The sequence below is a fragment of the Balaenoptera ricei genome, chromosome 18, assembly GCF_028023285.1.
Source record: "Balaenoptera ricei isolate mBalRic1 chromosome 18, mBalRic1.hap2, whole genome shotgun sequence".
NCBI classification, from domain to species: Eukaryota; Metazoa; Chordata; class Mammalia; order Artiodactyla; family Balaenopteridae; genus Balaenoptera; species Balaenoptera ricei.
The window spans coordinates 83,130,608-83,155,339 of NC_082656.1; the positions used below are offsets into that span (position 1 = coordinate 83,130,608).

General features: G+C 55.8%; 1 protein-coding gene and 1 long non-coding RNA gene across 10 annotated transcripts in view; one reads left to right on the forward strand and one right to left on the reverse strand.

Moving 5' to 3' along the window:
- Window positions 1–2,731: 2,731 nt before the first annotated feature.
- Window positions 2,732–3,743, reverse strand: LOC132352375 (uncharacterized). The gene is made up of 2 exons (XR_009498701.1): window positions 3,464–3,743; window positions 2,732–2,997 (listed from the first exon to the last, which is right to left on the reverse strand). It is a non-coding gene; the product is annotated as an uncharacterized LOC132352375 (long non-coding RNA).
- A 530-nt stretch (window positions 3,744–4,273) lies between these two features.
- Window positions 4,274–24,732, forward strand: part of ATP11A (ATPase phospholipid transporting 11A) — a 126,094-nt gene continuing 105,635 nt past the window's right edge. For all 9 annotated transcript variants that reach the window (XR_009498721.1, XR_009498722.1, XR_009498723.1 and 6 more), the window contains exon 1: window positions 4,274–4,388. Coding sequence is in view for 6 of the 9 variants with exons in the window: in XM_059902944.1 (XP_059758927.1) it covers window positions 4,350–4,388 (39 nt within the window). In the remaining 3 variants the exon portion in view is untranslated. The remainder of the gene's footprint in view (window positions 4,389–24,732) is intronic.

Sequence of the window (24,732 nt, forward strand, 5' to 3'; positions counted from 1 at the left end):
CTTGAGGACACGGGGAGGAGGAAGGGTAAGCTGGGACGAAGTGAGAGAGCGGCATGGACATATATACACAACCAAATGTAAAACAGATAGCTCGTGGGAAGCAGCCACACAGCACAGGGAGATCAGCTCGGTGCTTTGTGACCACCTAGAGGGGTGGGATAGGGAGGGTGGGAGGGAGACGCAAGAGGGAGGGGATATGGGGATATATGTATACGTATAGCTGATTCACTTTGTTATACAATAGCAACTAACACACCATTGTAAAGCAATTATACTCCAATAAGTATGTTTAAAAAAAAAACAACCATGGAAAACTCACACTTCCCTGTTCTGTGTTTTCAGCTATCAGTTTTGGGTTCAGGTTTGTTACCTGCGGCCCCAGTAACAATCACTGCTTTCGACTGTCTCCACAGGAAGGCCCCACTTCTTTGCCCCTGCCCCCTTATTTCTCAGAGGTCTTCTTCACGTGGGAGCCCAAGAACCAGGAGCCCTGGCCCCCACCCTCGTCCCTGCACAGTGGAGGAGGGTTAGGGCAGGTGTGTGTGAGCCTGTGCATGGGTGTGGGTGGGCGTGCAGCTACTGCAGATCCACAATCTGGCTTCAGTTTGGGGTTTGCCTCCTGCCTGTGCCTCCTACTTGCTCATACCACCCTCCACGGGGAAGCAGCCATGCTGTGTGTGGGTCAGGGGAAGGCCCTGATGGCCCCAAGCTCATTAGGATCCTTCCATCCTCCACGGACACCTACTAGCCAGGGGTCTGCACTTAACCCAGGCCTAAGCCAATCATCTGATGGCATTCCACCATCCTAGTACCTGACTGGCCAGGAATGGGCAGAGGATGTGGCCGGTCCAATCAGAGTGGAGACTCTCTTTCCCCTTGGATGGGAATGAAGAAACACACAGGCCCTGGAGTTCCCACAGCCGTTTCACTGTGACCTTCCTGTGATATTGTCAACATACTCAGTCATCGTTTGATGTGTAAGGTAGGTTATTTCTGAAGATGACTGTTCATAGGTTCTCTCATCCTTTATGTACAAGGCTCTGCCTCTCCCCCGTGAATCCAGGATGGTCTTGGACTTACTTTCCCCAGTAGAATGAGGGGAAGGTGATGGTCCGGAACTTCCAAGCCCAGACTGTCAGGGCCCGGCCAGTGTCCACTTTGACCCTCTTGGGATCCAGCTGCATGTAAAGAAGCTCAGGCTGACCACCAAGTACGGAGAGAGAGGCCACCTGCTCCCAGCTCTCCATTCACCCAGCCGAGACACTAGACGTGTGACTAAAGCCATCAGAAACCCCCAGGGCCCAGCTAAGCCCCCAAAAGAATGCAGATGCATGAACAATCCCAGCCAAGACCAGGTGGAACAGAGGAACCTGCCCCCAAAACACAGTCCTGAGAAATAATAGCTCACTGGTGTTTAAGCTCCCAAGTTTGTGTGGTCTGTTACACAGAAACAAATAACCCACTCACAGCGTGAGTTGGACTTAATGTTACTTTAATAGAGTCCTAACTGGTTTGGTTCCATAGGTTTATTTTTTTATTATTATTATTTTTATACAGCAGGTTCTTATTAGTTATCTATTTTATACATATTAGTGTGTATATATCAATCCCATGTTTCCATAGGTTTAGAATTAGGATGCTGTGAGCCGCTAGCAACAGAAAATCCAACTCAATAAGGGTATTTATTATCTCTCAAGACATGAAATCCAAGTTAGGGTAGTGGCCCAGTGGTGTCACCAAGAATCCATGCTCTTCCCATCTCTCCACGCCGCCATCCCCACTGTGACGCTGTTCCTGTCACATCACGGATGCAAGACGGCTGCAAAGCGCCAGACATCACATCCAGACACACAACATCCAGCAGGAAACGAGGAGCATGTCCTCTTTATGTGCCTTTTTATGAGTGAGGAGACTTTTCCCAACAGCAGGATTCACTGGCTTAAACTCGTTTTAAACCAATCACAAGAGGAGGCATGGAGTTACTGAGATTAGCTTACATGGACCAGTTTACCCCTAGCCACGCAGAGGGTGGATACCTGGACCAAGGTGGGTTTCTGCCAGCAAGGACAAAGAGGGCATGGTTGTGGTCACCACAGTGTTTACTAAAAGATGAAATCAGCATTGACCACTGAACAAAACAGGCGTTCCTGAAAGGCACACAGCCTTTATCCTGTGGCCTTGTATGATCTCTGCCTGTGTCCTTCTACCTGCCCCCTGCAAATGTCACCATTTGCAAGGTGGTAGGCCAGTCAATATCTGGCTCCAGCAGCCAGGGTCCTGGCAGAAAGCAGAAGGTGGTCCTGGGAGGAGATGTGGAAGACCGCACGGCGACAGGACCACCTGCTGCAGTGTGATCATGGTTCCACGACCCACCAGAGGTGCTGTGCCCCAGGGCCCAGCTGACACCGCTGCCTGGCTGTAGGAAGCAGGGGGTGACAACTGTCACCCATTCGGGTAGGAAGCATGGGGTGACAACTGTCACCCACTCATTCGGAGCCTGACACGAATTGATTCAACAGAAAAGAAAGCTGGGCAAGCACTGTGGTCACAGAAGGACACAGACACTGCCAGGCCAGGCTGCAGAGGAGGGAAGAAAAGGCCCCAGCCTCTCTGCTTGGTCTCAGCCCGCAACTGACGCCCCGCTGGTGAAGCTCCACTGATGATGGCCATGGGCCTCCTGGATGCCAAGCAGGAGAGAGTAGATTTGGTTGGAAAGTGGAGAATCAATGAATTAGGTGACCAAAAACGAGCATTTTACTGAAGAAAAGCAGTTCAGAACCCAGATAGTTTAGCCATGACCACCATTCACTCCCGCTCAATCCCAGGCTTCTGTATCTAATCCCCAAAGGGTCCAGTGGCTTCTCTTCCACGACCAGCCAGGGGGACACTCAGTGGCGTTCCTCCAGGGGCAGGAGTCCCGCTCCTGGCCAGCCGCCAAAGGCGTTGTCAGGCCCCTCTGGTTTCACAAGCTGTGGCCCGTGGCAGTGAGAACAGACGCTGGAAACAAAGTGCATCCATTAATTCAAGGCTGACTGTGATTGAGAAGAGATAGTTCGTTTCACGTTGGGAAAACAGAAGCATTCCCTGGGATTGAAATCGAGGTGTCTGAGAGACGCAAGGGTTCTCCGTCTGGTGCCCAGATAACGCACGAGCGCGCGACCCCCCGGGCCTGGAGGCCCGGAGCCCAGAGCTCCTTCCCGCGGGCCCGGCTCAGCCTCCGGGTGACCGCCTGGCGCAGCCGGGGACAGAGGCAGGAGCTGGACCGGCAGGACCGAAGGGGGCGGCCAGCGGGGCCGGGCTGGCCGAACAGGTTCAGGGCTGATTCCAACCCCTCAGCCCCGCCGGATTACAAGTGCCTGTGACTGTCTTAGGTCTGGAGTCCTTGGGCCAGGGGCCCAGGGCGAGGGAGCCGGCGGGGTTCCAGAAAGAAGCGGGGATCCTAGGTGGGAGACGCTGCGCTCACCTTCGCCCCAGCGCAGAGGAGCTGCGCGACCAAGCCCCGCGGGGCCCGCCTCGGCGCCCCCTCACCTGCCGAGCAGGCGGGCCGCGCGTGGGGCCGGCGAGCACGAGGGAGACACAGGCCGGGTTTAACTGGTCTCCGGCCCAACCTGATCCCGCCCCCTCCCCGACTCCCCGCGATCTCGCGCCCGCCCTCGGGCCTTCGCGGGGAGATAGACGTTTCGGACCGGACCCAGGACTGGGCGCCCAGGGCCCGCCGTCCAGGCCCCGGCTGCGCGGCCCGCACCCCCGCCCGGGAGGCGGAAGCAACAGGGAGCCACGCCCCCGCCCTCCGCCCCCGGGTCCCCTCGGCGGCCCTGCGCCGGGGGGGCGGGCCGGGGCGGGCAGGCACCCAAGCGCCAGAGCGCGGGCGCGGGGCGGGGACTCGGGCGCGGGGCGGGGGCGGGGGCGCTGGGCGGGGGCGCGGGCCGCGGGGCGCATGCTCACACGCGCTCGTGACGTGCGCGCGGGGACCGGCCTGCGGGAGGCCGGGCCGAGACGGCGGCGGGCGGAGACCGGGAGCAAAGCAGAGCAGGGCAGAGCCGCGGAGCGGAGAGGAGGAGCAGAGCAGCAGAGCAGCGGCGGGAGCGCCGGCCGCCGCGCCCCCGAGCCCGCAGCCCCACCGCCCGGGCCTCGGCACGCGGGCTCCGGTCGCTGAGCGGCCACCCCCGAGCCGGCCGCCGCGGGCCGGGCCGGGCATGAGCGCTGAGGGGTCGCGGCCGCCCCCCGCACCGCCCGGCGCGCCGAGGCCGTGACCGGGGCGGAGCGCGCGGCCGCACTCGGGCCCGGGCCCATGGGCGCGCCGAGCCCGGCTCGGGGGCGCTGAGCGGGCGGGCGCGGCCGGAGGAGCCATGGACTGCAGCCTCGTGCGGACGCTCGTGCACAGATACGTGAGTGCCGCCGGCGCGGGACCGGGGCCGGGGCCGGGGCCGGGGCCGGGCGGGACAGGGCGGGACGGGCCCTCCGCCCCCGACCCTGCCGCGGCCGCCGGCCCGGGGGCGCTGAGGGCTTGGGCGGCCTCGTGCGGCCGACCGCGCCCCGGGGGACGGCAGGACGCGGGGTACCTGCGGAGCTGGCACCTGGGCCCCGACGGCGCGGGCGCCCACCCGCCGCGCTCCTCCCGGGAGCCGGGCGGGGCTGCCGGGGCAGAGACTGCTTAGATCGGCGCGGGCCGGGCTGGGGAGGGATGCTCGGGCTCGGCCTCGCCTGCCGGCTCTGCCCCAGGCTTAAGGGACAGGGAGAGGGGCGCCCACACGGAAAACGGCGGTGGCTTTGCTCGTGAGTTTGGTAACAGCACCGGGGGGGTTCGGAAGTGAAGTTTGGGACCTTTGTCCCGAAAGTAACCAATCAGACCCGAGGCCGGCGGTTCGGGGTTGCCCCGGCGTCTTCGCTCCGGGAGGCGCGTGGCGACGCCGGGCGTGGGCAGGGGGGCGCGGAGGGGCGAGTTGGGTTTGTTTCACATCCGCCCGAGGGGAGCCGCGTGCGGCGCTGACGCCGGCCCCGGGGGTAGAGGGGGTGCGCGCAGGAGAAGGAAACTGGTCGCGTCTCTGACACAGGCCCCCTTGTCCCCCGCGCGCACGCCGCCAGTCACAGGTTGGAAAAGTCGCGCGCACTGAGCTTTCCGCTAGAAGAGGGAACGGTGGTGGGAACTTGGTTTTTTCTGGCTGAGGAATTCTCTTCGTCAGTCATTCATATTTATGAGCTTTCTTCGAGGAGACCTTGGCCGCAGACGAGTGTTTCTCTTCATCCAAGGGGAACGTTGAATCAATGCCTTCCCCCGAATCCACTCACCAGAGGACTCAAGGGTCAGGGGAGCTTGTGGCACCTTCCAGTAGCTCCCCTGGGGAGGGCGGTCTGCCTTCCAGTTAGTGGGGCGAACCCCTCTGGGATTCTGGTTAGGGCCGGGAAGGCTTCCCATGGGAAGGGCCCTGTCCCCTCAGGGATTCTTGAGTCCATCTTATAACGTGAGTGTAAACATCAGGGTCACCTTGGTGTCTCTACAGTAGTAAGTTCTGGAAAATCAGGTAACAGTGGCAGTAGGTAACCAGATGTCTTAGAGAAACGCTTGACGGGTCCCAGACATTCTGATCTCAGGCTTATGGCCCACGAGCGCAGAGCCAGTGTTTACCTAGGATGTGCTCACTAGTTTTCCAATTAATTTCTATTCTCTTCCAACTCTAAGACTCTGTGATAGGAAGGAGAGTTGAATTGTGAGCGGTAATGCGGTCTCTGTCTACGAGAGGTGAAGGGCGGGTGAGCCACCCTCCTGCTCCGACCGGCCGAGGCCCACCGCCTGGTGGGTCTTCCCCTCCCTCCTGTTCCTGACCCCTTCGTCCTCGGAGTCGGGCAGACAGGTGTCCGAGTTTTGTGCTTTTACTCCCTTACTTCCTCCAGGCCTTCAGCTGTTTCATGTCATATCAATCTATATAAATGTTGGTGTACCTTATATTTTTTTAATTCCCCTTTGCTGTGTTATTAGACTTATTTTTCTCAAACCTAACTGGTAAATATTCTTCAGTGAACGTTCCCAGCATATATATTTGGTAATGTCCCTGGAATCCAGTTATGGGATGCTATTATTATTTCTTTATTTCTTTGTTTCTCATTCCACATCTTTTTTTTTTAACAGTCTGATCACTTGGCTACTTCACCATATTCACATACAAAACCATTCATTTCTATGATATTAGACATGAGTTTAATAAACTAATTTGACTTTTTCCAGAAACAGTCAATCTGTTTCCTTATAACTGAATTATGTTTCAATATGTAGGAATTAATTATACTTCCTTTTGCTAGAGGGCAAAGAAAGACTCTGGGATTAAATATTCATATTTCCTTGTGGTTTCCGTATATGACGTATTTCATAATCATGAATAAAGTCATACCCTGTTCCCATCTGGTGTTCACACAGTCAGAATTTCTAGGACAAAGAAACCTTTTCATGATGATGCCTGAGGGCTGCCAAAGATAAAGGAGTCCTTGGAAACCATTGCTGTGGGTATTTTATTCTGGGTTAATTCCAGAGAGGTAGAATAGGCAAATGAATGAGAGAATTCCCTTCCGGGTTAGGCCAGGTATATGCCAAAGCTGGCATTACTGGTCGTTTGTGAGCCTGGACGCATATAAGCCACGTAGAGGTGCGCTGTACTTGTAAATGGCAAAATGCTTCTGTACCTCGAGCTTTTAAAAGAAATGTTTAACGAAGTGGGTGGAGAACTAGTGTTATCCTCTTAGAAGAGATGTGAGGTGGGAAACCTAGAGTCAGGGAGTTTAAATTCTGAGAGGAACCTGCAGAGTCTCCGGGAGCCCACCTGGGTGTGGACCTGGCCTGCCCACTTTGAGGCCGTGTCACCCTGGGCAGGTGGCTTCGCTTTTTCTCTGCCTCGGTTCTCTCATCTGAGGATGAATAGCGGTACCCGTTGCAGAGGGTTATTGTGAGGATTAAATGAGTTAGTACAGGCCAGGAGCTAAGAGCGGTGCCGGCTCTGCGGAAGTACTCAGCACACGTGTCACGACTAGCCGTTAGCATAACTTTGCCCCCGGTCACTGGCCGGGGGAGGGCAAGCACCTCTGTTGGTTGCCGGCCAGGCCTGTCAGTACGGCCACCAGGGGCCCTGGGTGCCCTGCTCTGGAGCAGCGTGTAGGGCTCAGATGGGATTCGGGAAATTTTAAAACGAGGGGTGCCAAAATGCTGCAGGCCCGACGAAAAGCCTGCAGGCCACGTTTGACCACAACAGTTATTTCCAGGCCAGGAGGACCACCTTGTCAAGACACTTGTCTTCTTCTTTCCATCCACGCCTCACATTCAGGAGATTTGACTGTAAAGCTTAATTTTGTCATGTTTCTGGTATTTGTTTTTAGTAAACATCATTGGTCGCTGGAGAACCTCAGGCGTGGCTGTGTTAGAATGCTTTACACCTTCTTAAAAATTCACTATTTGTATGCATGCACATGGGTCTGCTCTGGTTTGTTTTTTATCACCAAATGGTGTGTGCCGTGGACGTCAGTGCCCACTGATGCTGCCCTACAGGCGGACCCATCCATCTGACGCAGATTTAGTTTTAAAAACTTTGAGTGCCGCCTGACTTGGGGTTGCCTCTTAATGGCGCTTCCGACATGGGGCCTCCGGATCTGCTCCTGGAGTCTACACCCCAGGACACTAAGTTAAGCCGCTGGAACCACCGAGGCCTTCAGGTATTTGAAGTAGGTGACCCCTTAGGCTGGCCCGAGGGCTGTGCTACAGTGTTTGCACAGGCCTTTCAAAGCAGTCTGCCAGGTGTATAATTTAACCTTTGTGTCCTGGCTGTTCAGTTCCTTCCATTGTCCTTTCAAACCCTGTTGAGTGTCTGTTGGGGACAAGGGACCTTGGCATGCTTTTCTTTCATGCCTGAGGGTAGGTTTAATGACCCGAGGGGAAAAGGGGGTTTAGGCGATTGGGTTTTGCTGCAGTCAGTTGCATTTCTAGGGATAAGCGCACTGTCCTCAGTTTACAGTTGGCCAAAACCACCTGGAATGCACTGAGCTGCCGCTCAGTACGCAAGAAGGCCTCTGTTTACAGCTGTGCTGGGCCCTGAAACCTAGAGACGCACTGTTCCTTGGTGCTGGGACCACATGTTCCACTGGCAGCAGGGCTAATCAGAGATGCTTAGATCCCCAAGTCCCAGACTTACAGATGCTTTTTTAACCAAGTTAAATGCCGGCAGAAATGCTATTTACTTGCAGTGAAAATCAATAAAAAGCCATTTTTACAGCAATATAAACTCAACAAGATTGAACAAGGGATGGTTTTTGCTTTTACTTGACTCCTGGTATCTGAGAAACAAGATAGTTGTTTGTGGAGGTCAAAAGTTCAGCGTCAGAGCCTAACAGGCAGCTTGAGACCTGGCCCGGCCTCTGACCGCGAGGCCTTGGGCGTCTCCCTGCTTGAAACGAGGCACCGACTGCGGCTCCCTGCGGGGCGCTGCCAGGATGGGGCGCTGTGGCGTGGGGAGATGCTCCGTCAAGGGGCCTCTTATTTGAAAGGTGAGCCCTGGTGCTGCTGGCAGCCCCAACTCCTCGGAGGGACGGCGTCCGCTGCTCCCTGGAGAGCCTCTGGCCCCGCTCCCCCGCGGAGGGCGTGGAGGGCCGTGCTCGCCCTGCACGCGGCGGAGAGCGCAGCGGTCCTCAGACGGGGCGCCCTCTGCCACCGGCCCACGCCTGTGGGTGCTCTTGCCGCCCTTCTGGTTCGGGGCAGGTGAGCCCGCTCTGTAAAGGTCTGTCCTGCAGCTTGGGGTCCCCCGCCCCTCACCCCTCCTTCTCCGGAATCAGCAGCGGCTCCCTTTTAGGGTGACGTCACCCAGTCCCTGTGGCACTCAGCCATGCCTTGAAATCGCCTTTTTTTTTTTTTTTTTGGAAAGCAGACTTTCTTGACCCCGCATTCCCCTCCCACGATCTCCCCGCTTCCCTTTCCTTCACAGCCACGTTTCTGTAATGTGGCATCTCGGTGTCCCTCCGGTGGGCGTGTCCGTCCCCATCTCCATCGTGTCCGAGGTGGCCCCGCCAGGGGTCGCCTTTCTGCCCTCACAGCTGGCCTCAGCGTACTTGGTGCAGGTGTTACCAAGTGCAAGTTCGTGTGCCCGACGCACCGCAGCGTCGGCGTTCGGAGCAGAGAAAGGTTTATTGCAGGCAGGGCTGAGCAAGGAGAACTGGCGGCTCGCGCTCAGAAACCCTGAACTCCCTGACGGTTTTCGGGGGGAAGTGTTTAAAGGCAAAATCGGGGGTGAGGGCGGCAGGGCGCGTGACTGTCTTCTGATTGGCTGGTGGCGAGGTAGCAGGGCGGGGCTCCAGGAATCTGTGCTCGGCCTGAAGCGGCTGGGTGGGGTCTTGGTTCCTGCAGAAGAGCTCCGAGATGTGGTGGTGATGTGCGTGCCTCTGGGGGAGCCGGGCCCCAGGCTGCACTGTCGCCCCTCCCGTGTCTCTACATCCCCACTCCCCTTCCCCGATAGCAGCTGTTGGAGTCTGCCCTTTGGAACCCAGGGAAGGTCACGGACACTGAAACGTTTTTCCTACAAACAGGAGACGGGGGACCCGGAAAGGATTTGTACCCGGAGGGCCTCACAGAGTCCTGCTGGGTTTCTTAGGCGCGGCACACGTTTGGTGTATGTTCACCAATGCAGCCTGAGCCAGACAAGGGGCAGACAGCCGGACCCCCGTCCCTGTTCCTGTGGCGTTTACCTTGGGCAGGGGGGGGGCCCAGATGTGCTGTCCCAGGGCGCTGGGCAGTGGTGGGTGCTGGAGCTGGGGCCGCGAGGCTCGCTGAGCTGCGGCATCTGGCGGGCGCGTCCAGGCAGAGAGGAGGGCCCAGCGGGTCCGCTGCCCCTTCACCGGGGTCACCCCTGGGGCCTGATGCTGGTGCCCTCTCCCTCCCCATCAGCACCTTGCCTGGGGGAGACCTGGAATTCCTCCTCTGTGTCCGCAGATCCCACGCAGACCCCACGTTACCTTCTGGAGCCCAGCCTCCCTCCCGCCCCCCCTCCCCCCTCCCCCCTCCCCCGTTGGCCCGGGGACCGCTCCTGGCACACAGTCAGCGCTCCGTGAACATCTGCCCCAAGACTGATTACGCCTCTTATCATTGCTGATAACAAGAACCTTGAAGAAGCTGCCCTTGGATGCTTCCGAAGGAAACCGTGGCGCTTCCAAGGACTTGAGTGATTAATGATACCTCAAGCTTTTGGATTCTCTTTCCCTGGTACATTTCACAGAGTTTTAACAATGTGGGAAAAGACAGGGAAGGCGTCCGGTCCCACCCCCTCACTTAATAAACACTAAAGGGGAGGAAGTTAAGTCCCCAAGGTCACAGCCCGCGGTCCCGCACCTCTGGTGCGGACGCCTGACTCGGGGGTAGCTTCCGCCATGCTCTGTCTGTGGCTCGAGGGCTGGTCCTCTGAGCACTGGGCTCCCGGGATGGGTCTCCTCTTTTCTTGCGTCCGTCCTGCAGACCCCGGGCCTGGAAAGGACCCTCTCCCGGAGCCTCGTCATGAACGAGCATTCTTAGCTGGTCCCCGTGAGGCCTGGACCCCCATCGCACAGAGAGCAGAGCTTTTTGCGTGGATGCTTTTTGTTTTCTGGGCAGGGGTTTCCCAGATTTGCTAGGTTCTCAAAGGAGTGCCTGCCCCAGTGAAGGCTGAGAACCTTGTCTGAAGACACAGGTAGGGAACCGGCCCTCTGGTCCCTCTGATGTGGTTGTGTCAGAGCTACTTGAGTGTCTGGCCAACATTTGAACATGGGTGAGTGTGAGCAAGTATCCAGGTTTCCTCGCTTTTTCATAAATGGTGTGATCTGGCAGTGCTGCGTTGGGTGGCTTCCCGGGACCACAGCTGCCCTTCACGGAGGGTCCAGCGCCCTGTCCTGTGGCTGCCCTGTCATCACCACCCCAGGATACAGGCTCCTCCAGTTTGGGTGGACCTTTGAGCCCAAAGCAAGCTGCGTCTGTAGGGAGTTTAGAAGACACCCGTGTGACTGGCCACCGAGAACAGAGCTGTGGGCTCCGTGTCCCCCGGTGTGTGTGCTGGGTGCTGGGGGGTGGTGCCGGGGGGGGGGCGATCCAGCACTATCTCCAGGGGTGGGGGGCTCACTCATGCTGCGTGTGGACCCGGAAAAAACCCACCATTGGGTCGAGAGTCAGGAGAGGATTTTAGGCCCCCTCTGTTAACGTTACCTTTGTCACCTGGGTGAAGGCCAGACCAGAACAGGTGAGCTCTGTGGGTGAGTTAATCATTAGCTGCCTCTTCAAACCAACCCTTTACATATTTTTCCCCATTTTTAAGTGGAGCGGGAGGAAAGTCATTTCCTCCGAGTCCTCCTTTCCCCACGCTCTCAGCGAGGAGTTTGGTGGTAACATATTTACACACGTTTGCAGGTGTCCTTCCCATCTATGTTTCCGTCACTCCTGACTTGAGGAGTTAGTCATCCTCTGAGGAGAAAAGTCACTCAGATGGATGGATTTCCAAATTCTTGTTCCAGAAATATTTAACCACCTCCCACCCTCCTGGTTTCTGTGGGCAAAACGTTTCCCATTTTTCTGTGGTTTTGATTTTATCTTTGGTGGGTTTCAGTATCAGAGCACCTCTCGGGAGTGATGTAGGAGGCAGAAGAAGTCAGTTTTCGGGGAGGCAGCAGCGTGCCCCGCGTCACCCGGCATCAAAATCTGCCCCCGCTCGACACGGACTTGAGCCCACATTAGTTGGCTGCACCTGTCAGGGTTGGTGGCCCTTGAGAAATTTGCCCCGTCCATTGTGTGTGATTTGCGGATGAAACGTTTTCGCAAAGGTGGGCTGCCAGTGGCAAAAAGGCTTTTAACTTCCACTCACTTTGTTTCTGCTGTGCTCACATCAGTGCCTGTTTCATGGGTTCCGTGATGGGTAGAGGCCAGAGTGACCATCTTCTGCACCGTGTCCTTCACATGTTACCTGCCGGGGGACCTGCGTCTGTTCCAGGAGCCCCTCCCGCCGCCGGGCACGCGGGTGGGTGGGATGCTGCCCGTGTGGGCGTGGTGTCCCGCTGGAGCCCGTGAGCGCATGCGCCTGGGAAGATGCGCACGCTCTTTGTGAGTCTCCTTGGGGCTCACGAATCTTTCTGTGAACACAGTGGACGGGGGCCTGGTTCGTCCAGTCTGCCCCTCCCGGCTGTGTTCCCCGGGGGCAGCTCACCACCCCTCTGTCCCCTCGTCTACGTTGGGTCAGGGGCTTCCCAGCGAGCGTGGACGTTGTGCCCTTTGCCTTGACCTTTCAGCGCCCTTCTTCACGCCTCTTTCCTGGGTCTTAGGTCAGAGACCAGCCAGCACGACTCTGAGATGCCAATCATGTCAACACACACGTTTGATTATTGAGGACGTGATACCAAGAACGTGGCTGAGGAAGGAGTGGTTTTGATGGCGAAAAGCTGACATTGTTTCTGGGGTTGTTCTCTGAGATGCTCATGGCGGGTCTGTGAACTTTAATGTTGTGTGTAAGTGCCAGCATCTAAAACACGAAGCTGTGACAGGCCTGTGCGGGTCCTGGTCTGCTCACCGCAGGCAGGGCTGGTGCCCACTGCAGAGCTCAGATTCTCAGCCTCGGGGCTGGACGTGCAAGACCTGGGGCCTGCAGGTGGGTTCCTGTGAGGGGCCTCCTCCTGGCTTGCAGGTGGCAGCCTTCCCTCCCCTCAGCTGCCTCCGCTGGTGCCCAGAGAGGGAGGGAAGGGGGGAGGGGAGCAGAGCAAGTGAGCTCTTCTCCTCCTCTTGTAAGGACACCAGTCCTATCAGATTACGAGTCCACCCTTATGACCTCATTTCATCTTAATTACCTCCCCAAATCCCTATCTGCAACTCTAATCACATCGGGGGTTAGGGGTTCAACATGTGAATTCAGGGGGACACAGTGCAGTTCAAGGCTGTATACAGGGGGACACAGTACAGTTCAAGGCTGTATACTATTAGAGGAGGCACGGTTTGGGTTGTAAACATTCACCCAGGTAAAGAACCTAAAAGGAGGCAGTTTGAAACAGTGCATCGTCTGCTGACTGTTTTATCAAACAAATACAAGAAAAAATGTTCCACAAAATCTGGGAAGAATAAAGTAAAATAAACGTGTAGTGGGAATGGGTTACTTTTTAAACTGTGCAGATTTAGGCCGTTGTTACCTCTGACAGACCACAGTTTCCATTATTTGATCAGATCTAAGGTTGTGTCTATTTATATCTTTTTCTTCTCCTTCTGTTGCTTCTTCCCCGCCCCCCCCCCCCCCCCGTAGGAGGCTTGGTAGGAGGGTGGTGGTTGGTATTAAGACAAGACTATAAAGTGTTGTTTTGGGTTTTGTGTTATAACCTAAATCCACAGCGTCTGGCTTGTTGACAGGACAGATGTCACGGTATCTGCCACGTAACTGGATTGGGCGGACGTGCCTGTTGAGGAAGCTGGGAGGCCGCTGCGTAACGAGCCGATTCTCCTCGTCAGTGGGGTTGGGTTTTAGGGACTCCACGCTGTTGGCCTGCTCTGTACAGGGTGACCTCTTACCTTTGGCAAAGTTGGAAAGTGATGGTTGGAAGGTGACCCCGAGCTGTCGTTAGGGTGACAGGGACGTGACTGCACATCCAGAACATGGTGTCACCCTGTCGCCCACACATCATGGGCTTTCGCGGCAGTGCGTAAGCTCCCAAGCCAGCTGCTGTGGACCTTTCCCTCTTAGGTTTCTCTATAATCACAGCCTCATTCTCTTTTATTAAAAATTTGCTTACGCTCTTGTAAGCCCGCGTCGGAAATGATCCTAAAGCATTATTCATCATGTGATTAGGAGCTTGGATGGCCTCTGCTGTTGCTGGGAGGCTGGTCGCTCACCCCGTCTGATGCTGTGACACTAGTTAAAGCCACAGAACCCTGAGGGGCTCTCCCACCTCCCCATACTGTCCCATCTGAACTGTCTGTGCAGAATGACGGGCTCTGCTTCCTGAAGATCAAGTTCGTACCTGGGCCATGTGAGTGTGACACTGGCCTGGCATGTTGGCCTCGCTCCCTTGAACCTGCCCCCGGACCGGGGGCTGACTGCCGCTCCCTCCTCTCCGGGCAGACCCCCGGCTGCCGGGAAGGAGTCGGCCGTCCGAGCCCTTACGTAATCGCCCTCCTTCAGAGCAAAGAGGATCTCCTCCACCCTGTTTTCAGCGAAGGATTAGGGACAGTGAAGGGCGGCCATTGGAATGTCATCCGGATTTCTGGGTGATTCTTCAGGACGGCCTCGGGGACTGCCCACAAAACATGAGTTTTTAAATCATGGAATTAATTTAAAGTCGTTCCATGGAACAAAATCATGGGGTGATCACTGGTGTGGAAGAGATGTGATATGAGGGTAAAGCAGACCTAGATTTATCTGTCACTTTCAGGTGAAATATCTGGTGAAATATCTGAAAGTGACAGATATGTGCATGTGGAATAATTTACGTTACCTTTTCTGTTTAGAAAGTGTATGGAAACAGTTGTTTTGACTCGGATACATTTAGGCAAACCATTAAAATAGTCGATAGCCGTGAGGTATGTGCGTGCATTTTTTTCAGTTGGATGTAAATCTGAAAGCAGCACGGTTAGAAAGTCGGGGTGACCATCCCGTGGCTAGAGTCTGAGTCCTCGCTTCTGATGTTCAGCTCATTTCCCCATTTTTCTGTTGTAAAATGGGAATAAGCTATGGAAACCCTTGGCACTGAGAACACGCGTGGGGCAAAGGCAGTAAGATCCCAGCAGAGGAAGGCGTGCGATGCACTCGGTACACACTAGGTGCTCAGCGTCGGCTGCTCACCAGATGTTTATTGACACTTGCTGAAGGCACAGGGGGTTCCGTGGCAGGGCAGAATACACAGACACCCCGGGCGCCCCGGAGACTGCATTTGGGTGGTATATGACAAAATAAATAAGCACACAGTAGGCTAGGTGTCGGGAAGGGCCGCGGACAGACATGAGCCGGGGAGGGGGTCACGGGGCGGAGGGGGTGACAGGAGCCAGGTCTGGGACGGGGAGACAGGATGGTTCTGGGCAGGATGGAGACCAGAGGCCAGCCCAGGGCGGCAGGCCCGAGGGCGGTGGGGGGGGGGGGGGATGTGACAGGGATGATGTGTCACCAACGTTTTAATAGGAGCACGTGGCCGCCCCGCAAATTTCATTGCTTAAAATATGGAATGTGTTATATGTGTTGCCTTTGATAAAGGTTTCGGTTTGTTTTAGAATTATATGGCCCTCCTACTGTAGAGCGCAAGGAACTCCGCTCAATACTCTGTGACGACCTATATGGGAAAAGAATCTAAAAAGAGAGCGGACGTATGTATCTGTATAACTGATTCACTGTGCTGTACTTCTGAAACTAACACGACATTGTAAATCAACTATATACTCTAATAAAAATTTTAAAAATTATATGGCCAAAGGAGGAAAATGTTACATAATAGATAAATTAAGATGGTTTAACATTATAAAGATGCATTGACTTATTGAGTGAATATACGGTAGGTTGGTTTATGGGCAGTTTTTTTGTTATTGTGGTAAAATATCCCTGAAATTTACCATTTTGACCATTTCGAAGTAAGTGTATAGTTCAGTGGCTTTAAGTACATTCACATCACCACCATCCATTTCTAGAACTTTTTCATCTTCCCAAACAGAAACTGATATAAGAGCAATTTTAAGTAGTTTATTCCACATTTGATATTGTATATCTTGCTTTTTTGGAAACATTTTTTTTTTAATCAATGATAAGGACCTTATCAGGGTCATGGGAAGACTTATTGAAACCTAAGCGCTGATTAAATTTTAATGGAAAATGTACCTTTGGCAGGAGGGTTTTTTTTTTCTTTTAAATAATTGGCAATGGTAAGTTTTATTAAAATTTAAATACTTGAATGTGAGGATTCATTTGGGCTTTATGTTTTGTTTCGTGTGTGCTTGTCGAGAGCGGCCAGAGTGGTGATTATCGCTCCAGAGAAGAAAATCTGATATTTGTCTTAGAACAAGTCATTCTGTAATGAAACAGAATATCATAAAAGTTATGTCTAGTTGGCAATACTTTCAAATAATATAGTTCATAATGGTGTTCGTTTAACGATATTATAAAGCCACGTGGCTTTCTCCTAAGTGCATTGATAAGGAATAGGAATTAAAGCATTTTATGTGAAATTTTCCTCCAGAAACTGCATTCTGCTGATTCACTGGTTCAGATCAGTTTTCTGTTTTGAGTTCATCTATAACATGTATTCTTTTACTGTCTAAAAAATTATTAAGAATAGATTAAACTTAAAATTAAATATTTTCTGTAAAATTGGGTCTGTGAGAAGCAGTTTCCTGTTATTTCTACTCCAAAGGGGATATGAGATTTTTCTGTTCTTAAATTGAAATAATAATCCCTTGATTTCATAAATTGCCCTGTCGCTTTTTAGAGAACAGCATGGTTTCAAAAGCAGTAAGTCGCATTCTTATTAAGTACTTAATTTATTAACGAGAAACTTAGTTGAAAAGTTGAATAATTATCTCTCTTAAATAGTTTGGCTTGTAAAAAACCGCAGCTGTAACAGGGAGTTGGCGAGATGCCCAGCTTGGCAGGTGATCTTTGGAGCTGACGGAAAAGTAAAACTTAAAGAGCGCTGATGGCACCTCCTTAGCACCCTCACAATTTAAGTTTCTTGAAAGATGGGTTGATGCTGGTTTCTATCAATCCATTACCCTTGCAGACTCAGAAAGGTTTGAGGTCTGAGGGAGGACGTCTCGTCCACACGAAGGCCTCTGCCCCTCGCTGGGATGAGGACTTGTCACTGGGGTCGCCGTGCCCGGTGCTGATTTTTTTCCCTTTTTTGTCCCAACCCTGGCAGACAGTTCACCCACCTTCGGTCATTTTCTCAGTGAATGACTGACTTCCTGCCTGTGCTCTGAACTCACCGGGGTTGGGGTTTGTGTCCAGATTTAGGATCGTGTGTATCTGATTCTCCTTGATTTTGTTATTTTAATGGGCCCGGTCGAGGAAGAGAGCGATTTGGTTCAGGTCTTGACCCGAAGGCCGTGGGCCGGGCCCGAAGAGCAGACCCTAAGGGGGATTCAGGGAGCCGGTGTGTATCAGGGGTCCTGCTCCACGGCAGGCGGCCCGTCCGGCGCCCCACGTGGGCCCACGAGCTGCCCGCTCCCGCCCCGGGCTCGCTGGCCCTGCTGGGGACGGGGCCGAGGGGGGACCTGGGGAGTGGGAGCCTGGGCTCGGGCCTGCCGCTTGCTCAGCATCTGGCGTGTTCGTCCCGGTGACGGACTGACCAGCCTTAGATCTGTAGCCGGCGACAGGGTCATGAAGATTTTCTGGACTTTCTCTTCGCAGACGGGCAGGCCTGCGACCTGAAGTTCCATTGCCGGCCTTGTGGGCCCTTCTGGAAAGGCACCTCCTCAATAAGTTTTGGATTCTGTCTTAAAGGCCAGGGCGAGGCCTCCAGCGTGTAAAATCCACACGTGGCTCTGCAGCCGAGGATGCCGTCCACACGCGGCCCGTGCCCTGTGGAGTCCGTGTCCTCGCCGGTGAGCGGGGTTCCCACACGCGCGCACGTTTGCTTCTCCGCTTCGGTCCTCACGGCTTGACGACCCCCGCTGCCGCAGAGCAGCCCCCCGTGGCTCTCCAGCGGGTGGAGGAGCAGGAGGAGGGGGGCCCAGCGCCTCCGGAGGGCAGCCCGGTCCCATCCGTCTGCTGCTCCGGTTGTGACGGGCGGGGCGGGGGGACACAGCTCCCGCAGCAGGGGGCCTGGCCCTGCGTCTGGGGTGGGGTGGCAGCCCCCCTGGGCCCGTGGGCGGTTCTGACACCCGGGCCCTACGGTCGGTGTTCTCGCTGCAGGTAGGGGTACAGGTGTTCAGTATTTAACGAAAGGGGTGATGGAGGGAGGTCGTTGAGAGGCGGCCAGCTGGGCAGCGGGGAGGCGGATAGTAATAAAGATCGACCGTCAATCCAGGACAGGACCAGGCAGAGTCCGCTCTCCCTGCTGTCACTGCTGCTGTGCGAGGGGCTCGGGCGCCCTGGCCCCAGTTCCTGCGAACCCGGGCAGCGGTTAGTGATTAAACACGGCGAGTGGCAGAGCTCGGAGCAGGGGGCGCCGATTGCGGGGGGCAGGGGGGCACGAGGGGCACGGGGTGGGCACCGACCGCTGCTGCCCCTGACGAGGGCGCGGAGGCACCTTGTTGTTGAAAACAGTGCTGAGGTCAGAAGTCGCTGAGGCCGATGAAGGCGGGGCGGGGGCTCCGCACCGCGCATTCTGTTTGGGGGTCCATCCGGGGACTGGCCCCGTGCACCCCTTCCGCCCGAGCGCGTGGCGGGTAGCCCGGAGCGGCCGTGCTGTTGACTTGGTGCCCAGCGCGGGACTGATGCCCGGCCACCGTCCATTCCCTCCGGGGCCCCAGCCAGGAGGCGGCGGGGGGGAGGCAGGTTTACAGCCGGCCTGGGACTGACATTCCTCCTAAAGCAGAGCCAGCGTCTTTTCCAGTCCTGTTGTAATTTAGAATTTAGGGTTCACTCTAAAGTTTTGTGGTTTTAAAAATCGACTTGAAGTAATCAAGGGGAGAATTGTCCAAAGTTACTTGTTTGTTCAAACTAGAAACTCAGAGGGAAGGAGCGGAGCTAACTTAGGTCAGATCTCAGCTCTGCTTGATGGGACACCGGGGAGGAAAGAAGGGCCACCGGACTTGCTGACACGTGACTGTCCCCGGGTCCCGGGTGTGTTTTCACCTTGGGGCAGCTTTTCAGAATTCCAGGCTTGAGTTTACTAGAGAGTGGTGATCCGGGGGCTGGGAGGCCGCTCCAACGTGTGAGGTCGGGTTGAACTTTCACGTTGATGGGGACAGACGGGAAGGAGGCTGCGTGGTCCCCGCCGTCTTTCTGAATGTGCCCCAGGGGCCTCGGCGCGGACTCGGTTCTGGAGCGCAAGGATGAGGACAGGGCAGGGGAGAGGCCTTGCTTAGCATCCCGAGTCTGAGGTTCCTCACCCCAGCCCGGCCAGCTGTAGGGGACACAGTGCTAGACGGAGCTTCGTGAAAAGAGCTGCCACGTGCCTCTTCTCCGTGTTTGCTTCCAAATGCCTAGCGCTACATATGCCTCAAACGTACTGCAGTCGGTTTCTGCTTCCCAGTAGCTCCCAGGAGTAAGCAACGCAGTGTCCCTACAGGTAAAGAGCAACCTGATTAAGTCCCCCCACCCTGCCCCCAGACACGGATGAAATGCTCTGTTCATGGTTCGGTTTACCTGGGGATCAGGGCATGAGGGCTGGTTTCCTGCAGCCCTCCTGTGTAGGTGGTGTCATTTGGGCCCCCAACTTATAGACAGTGAGGGGAGGCCGCCAGCTCAGGTCACACAGGGGCTGGGGGCAGAGGCTGGCCTGCCTCCAGGGCGGGTCCTTTCCCTACATTGTATGGCCACCACATGCACCTTCGGTAGGCAGCCCGCTGGGTCCCACAGCTTGACCGCTAAGAGTGGGTGGGGAGAGAGCCATACCCTTGGACCGGCCCGGGGCAGAGGCCCTTTCTTATCGTTGGAAGTGCTGCTGCTGATTAACTGGTGGTCACAGCCCCCAGCTCCTTTCCTGTGGAGCCCCCTCCATGGACCAGCCTGGTGCCCCCGTGAGGCTAAGACCGCCAACGTGCAGCTGTACGGCTGCAGCAAAACCAGCCAGACAGCGCCCGCTCCCGCCCGCTCTCAAAGCCACTGGACAGAACCATGAAGAGGCGAACATTCCGGAGCCATGTTCCGGGACCCAGTGCCGAACACACACCGGGCAGGGCTGTGCGTTTAGTGTCGGGACACTTTCAAAGGGGGGTGGTTTTCTGGCAGCCACCCCTGGAACTCAGAGCCCGAATAGACCTACAGTTGGCGTGGGTTTGGATCTTCAAACGAGATACGTTTGGGTCTTGTGAGTAGAGGCGTGAACGTTTAAAACAAGTTCAGCTGGGTTTCCGTGGACTTGGAATAGTTGTAAATTAATCTGCACAGTATTACATAACAGAGTTCACAAGGCTCTGTGGATCTTTGTGGAATTATTTTTTATAAATTTCATGATCCTTGTGGATGTAAGAATTCATATTATTGAACACGTTCGAACAGAAAGGAGTCGTGTCCTGCATAAACGGCGGTATTGAAATTGTATTACATTTCCTCATGCCTACCTTTTAGAAGGTCTCGTGGGGTTTTTTTTTTTTTAATTTATTTATTTATCAATTTATTTTTGGCTGCATTGGGTCTTCGTTGCTGCGCGCGGGCTTTCTCTAGTTGCGGAGAGCGGGGCTACTCTTTGTTGCAGTGCGCGGGCTTCTCAGTGCGGTGGCTTCTCTTGTTGCGGAACACGGGCTCTAGGCATGCAGGCTTCAGTAGTTGTGGCACGTGGGCTCAGTAGTTGTGGCTTGCAGGCTCTAGAGCGCAGGCTCAGTAGTTGTGGCACACGGGCTTAGTTGCTCCGCGGCATGTGGGATCTTCCCAGACCAGGGCTCGAACCCGTGTTCCCTGCACTGGCGGCGGATTGTCAACGACTGCGCCACCAGGGAAGCCCTCTCGTGGCTTTTTAATTCTTGTTTAAGCTGTGGCTTCTAAGGCCGCAGTTGTTTCAGGCAGAATGGAAATTTTATTCCCATTTTGTTTGTGGGAAGATCACATTCGGGCCATTTAATCTTTTGCTGGTAGCTAACCGTTGATAAGGATGAATTGAAACCAGGTAGGACAGAGAGGGGTCAGAGAGCCCTGTGGCTTAATTACCTCTTGTCCCTCCGGCCCCCTGGGCTTCTCTGCTCTCCTCCTGTTCCCTCTCCCTCACCTGCCTTTCTTCCTCCATGACAAGCCCGGCTCCCCTCACCTTTCCCTCCCTCATCCCCCATCCTTAGGGAGCATCTTCTGGGTTTGATGGGAAACGTTCCCCTCTCAACCAGAGAAAACGCTGTGGTTTTCCTGCCCTTCGGAGGATCCCCGCCTCAGCTCTAAGCCGCCACGGGGCGGGGCGACAGGAAGGAAGGAGCAGAGCCGGGGGCTGGCCTGTCTGCTCAATCGGGCCGCTCCGTGTTCCAGCCCCACACCCTGGGCTTATTCTGTGTGCTTCTGTGCTGTTACAGGTGCTCTGTGTGGGGAAGCTTTGGCAGAGACACATGAAGGTGAAATACCCCTGACCACGGGACGGCTGCAAACACCCCAGGCTGTTCGTCCTATAGTTTCCAAAGGATTCATGAGATACTTAGGCAGCACTTTTTTTTAATTGTAGTAATTTACCACTGTAACCATTTCACGACATAAAATCAGAGGCACTAAGTACATTCACACGATTGTGAGTCATCACACCGTCCATCCCTGGACTCTTCGTCTGAGGTGGAAACTCCGTCCCCATTTAACAGTAGCTGCCCCTCCCCGCCGCCCTGGTGATCATGGTTGTGCTTTCTGTCTCCGTGACCTTGACCTGTCGAGACGAGTCCCTCCTGTAAGTGGAGTCACACAGGATTCCCCTCAACAGAGTGTCCGCAGGGCTCGTCCACGTCGTACGTGTGTAGAAATCCCCCTCCTTTTTAAAGCTGAATAATTGCATGTATATCACTCGTTTTGTTTATCCATCATTGTTGGCAGACACACGGGTTGCTTCCTGCAGCCTTTTGTTATGGACCCAAAGCCTCCTGTAAGACCAGAGCCCTCGGTTGCCCCAGACTCCACCGGAGAAGGCTGTGTTGCTTGTCTAACCCTCGTCGCTCCGCACAGGCCCGCGGCTGGGCGGCTCCCTCCTGCTACCGCTCTGCCCCGGCGGCTCCCCTGCCCTTGCCTGAAACCGCCCTTCCCCTGGGAATTCTTTACAGACTCATCTCTCTCCACGTGTGACCCTCGTCTCCGTCCTGTCAGCACACGTGCGGCTGCCGTGTTGTTAGCTTGCTCTCCCCCCTCCCCCAGCTCGGGGTTAGCTTGCTCTCCCCCCTCGTCCAGCTCGGGGTTAGCTTGCTCTCCCCCCTCGTCCAGCTCGGGGGGACTCAGAGGGGGCCACCTCGGTGCTGCTGGCCCAGCCCTGCCTTCTGGGGCCAGGGCAGGTGCGGGACCGAGGCCCCCTCGGGCCTGGGCGGGCTCTCACCCCTCCATCCAGGGCCAGAGCCTGGCTTCGTGGACTTGGACTTGCCATGCACCCCCCCCACCTCACGGCTTTGGTCCGTGTGTGTGAAGTGGGCTCGGCTGGGGGCAGCCCAGCTCCCCTTCCAGAACCCCCTCTCTGTCTGCTTTGGAAGAAGCCGCACGGGCGATGGCAGGCGAAACTGCAGAAACCCCGGCAGTTCCGGGGTCCGCCTGAGCCCTGTGCTTTCTGGGCTCTCGGGTCTGTGGACACGCAAGCCCCGGGGGTCGGGAGCCCCGCACAGGGGTGGTGGGCTTGGGGGCGAGTCCGGGGGCTCAGGCGTGTTCTGGAAACAAGGAAGTGGAAGCGTCCTGCTGGGGTTTCTCCCGGAATGAGGATCGAGAGCCCTGAGCAGAGATTGTCCTACTTGGGGAAGAGGTGGTTTTCAGGTTACAAAGAGCTGAATGAGCCGGACAGAATGTCACACGCACAGTAGGGCCTCACGTATTTGCAATAAAAGCTGGTGAAATGGGTACATGCAGAGTTCACGGCCAGAAGAAGAGTTTTCCTCCTGAGTCACATCCAGTTTTATTTCAGAATGTACGGCCGCACCCCAAAGCAGACAGGGCTCTCTCATCACACCATCAGGTCGGTCGTTGATCAGGAGGGGGCGTGGGGTTCTTTGGAAAACACAGTTTTAGAAAACATTTTAACAGCCAAACATACTTGGATTGAGAATAAATACCCCAAGTTCTCCTGTGGTAAATGTTTGTGATTTTGGCTGTACAGCCTTTATGCTACTGCGTGTTCCAGGCACTGCTGCGTATCACAGACGCTGCTGCGCGTACAGACGCTACTGCGTGTTCCAGGCACTGCTGCGTATTACAGACACGTGCAGTCCGTACAATTCCAATTTTTATAAAAGACACAAGTCTGCCCCGGGCCCAGTGGAAGCGAGGCCTGGGGGTCAGGGTGGGGCTGAGCCTTCCTGCCCTGTCCCGGGGGGTCGGGGCGTCTCTCCCTGCGCCTGAGGTGCCTGCCCACCGCGGAGCTCTCCAGGCTGCCCCCTGGGGTCTCAGCACTTCACTGGCCACGTGGCTGAGCCCACTCTCCAGCCCCCTGCCCTCCCCAGAGGTCAGCAGCGGGGCGGGAGTTCCAGCCCTGGCATCAGTGCGTGGCCAGCCCCTCCCCTGAAACCATCCAGCGGCCCACCTGAGCCAGCTGGGGAGGTGTGGCCGGAAGGGGCCCCTTTTGAAATACAAGGACACTCCTGCCTCACAGGAAATTCCAAGGGCTTGCGAAGCTCTGTGCTGGGAACCTGGACAAAGGAGCCGGAATCCACATCCGCCTGTTTGATTCAGGAATCATTTGCTCTCCTGTCCCACCCACCGTCTGGCGCCCAGCCCTCCTGTTTCCCGCCGCCTCTCCAGGCTGCACCTGCGGCTTCTGCCCCCGGGCCTTGCGTCCTGGGCAGTGTCTTGGTTCCCAGCTGACGGTCACTGCCCCTTCCTATTGCCACTGCCCCTTCCTACCTACGGCCACTGCCGATTCCTACGGTCACTGCCCCTTCCTACGGCCACTGCCGCTTCCTAAGGCCACTGTCCCTTCCTATCGCCATTGCCCCTTCCTAAGGTCACTGCCCCTTCGGCAGGCAGGCCGTGCTGTTCCTGGTGGATAATTTGGACCCCACACCTGCTTCAACCCAGGGGCCATCACAGAGGCCTCGCCACCCCCCTGCCCCGGGAAACTGGTCTGCGGGGGATGGCTGCGGGCCGTGGGCCCTGGACAGACAGGTACCTCCATGGTTCCAAGACATGTGGCCTTGTGTGTGAGGGTGTGTCCGCGGAGGAGGGGACCCGGGGCGGGTGAGGGGCGCTCGTGCTGAAGGCCGATCCATTCCCCTCCTCACCAGCCTCTTCCCTCCCTGCTGAGGCCAGCCGGCCTTGACCGCCCCGCCCCGCCATCTGCTGCCTCTGCCTTTCTGTCTGTGCTTCGCGCTCGCTGCCCCTCACGTGCCCCCCTGCACCAGCCCGGTGGACCAACTGCACCCACACGAGCCTAGGCCCGCCAGGTGCCTCAGGATAGTCTGCGTGGAGTTGGCGCTGAGTCTGTGTTTCATGACCCCAGACGCAGACAGTGGGTAGTTTTCCCCTCTGCATAAAGTTAGCCTGTGGTGACATAGTAACGAAGGAGCTTAGACACACGGGAAATTAGCTTTTGCACCGAGTTCCAGGGGGGCGGCCGGGGGGCGTGTTCCCTCACTCAGTCAGCAGTACTCCAGCACCACGGGGCTCTCCAAACTTCAACTCCATGATGACTGTCGACAGCGTCAGATCCCACAAGACCACCCTCTGCTCCAGACGCGGATCCCAGGTTCAGGTTGCCACCTGTGCTCCTGACCCACCGGCTATAGTCAGAGGCTCCCACGGCCCCTCCTTGGGTTCGGTTAAATTGCTGGAGCGCTCACAGAGCTTAGAGAAACACTTTACATACTAACTCACCAGCTTATTATAAAAGTACACAGTTCAGTGTAACCGAGCAAGGGCTGTGAGCCTGCAGCACAGAAAGCCAAACTCTGAGAGCAGGTGTTCGCAGCAAAATAAGGGTTTATTTCAGGCGCCAAGCAAGGGCGTGGGAGACAAGCCTCAGATCGCTCTCTCTTGG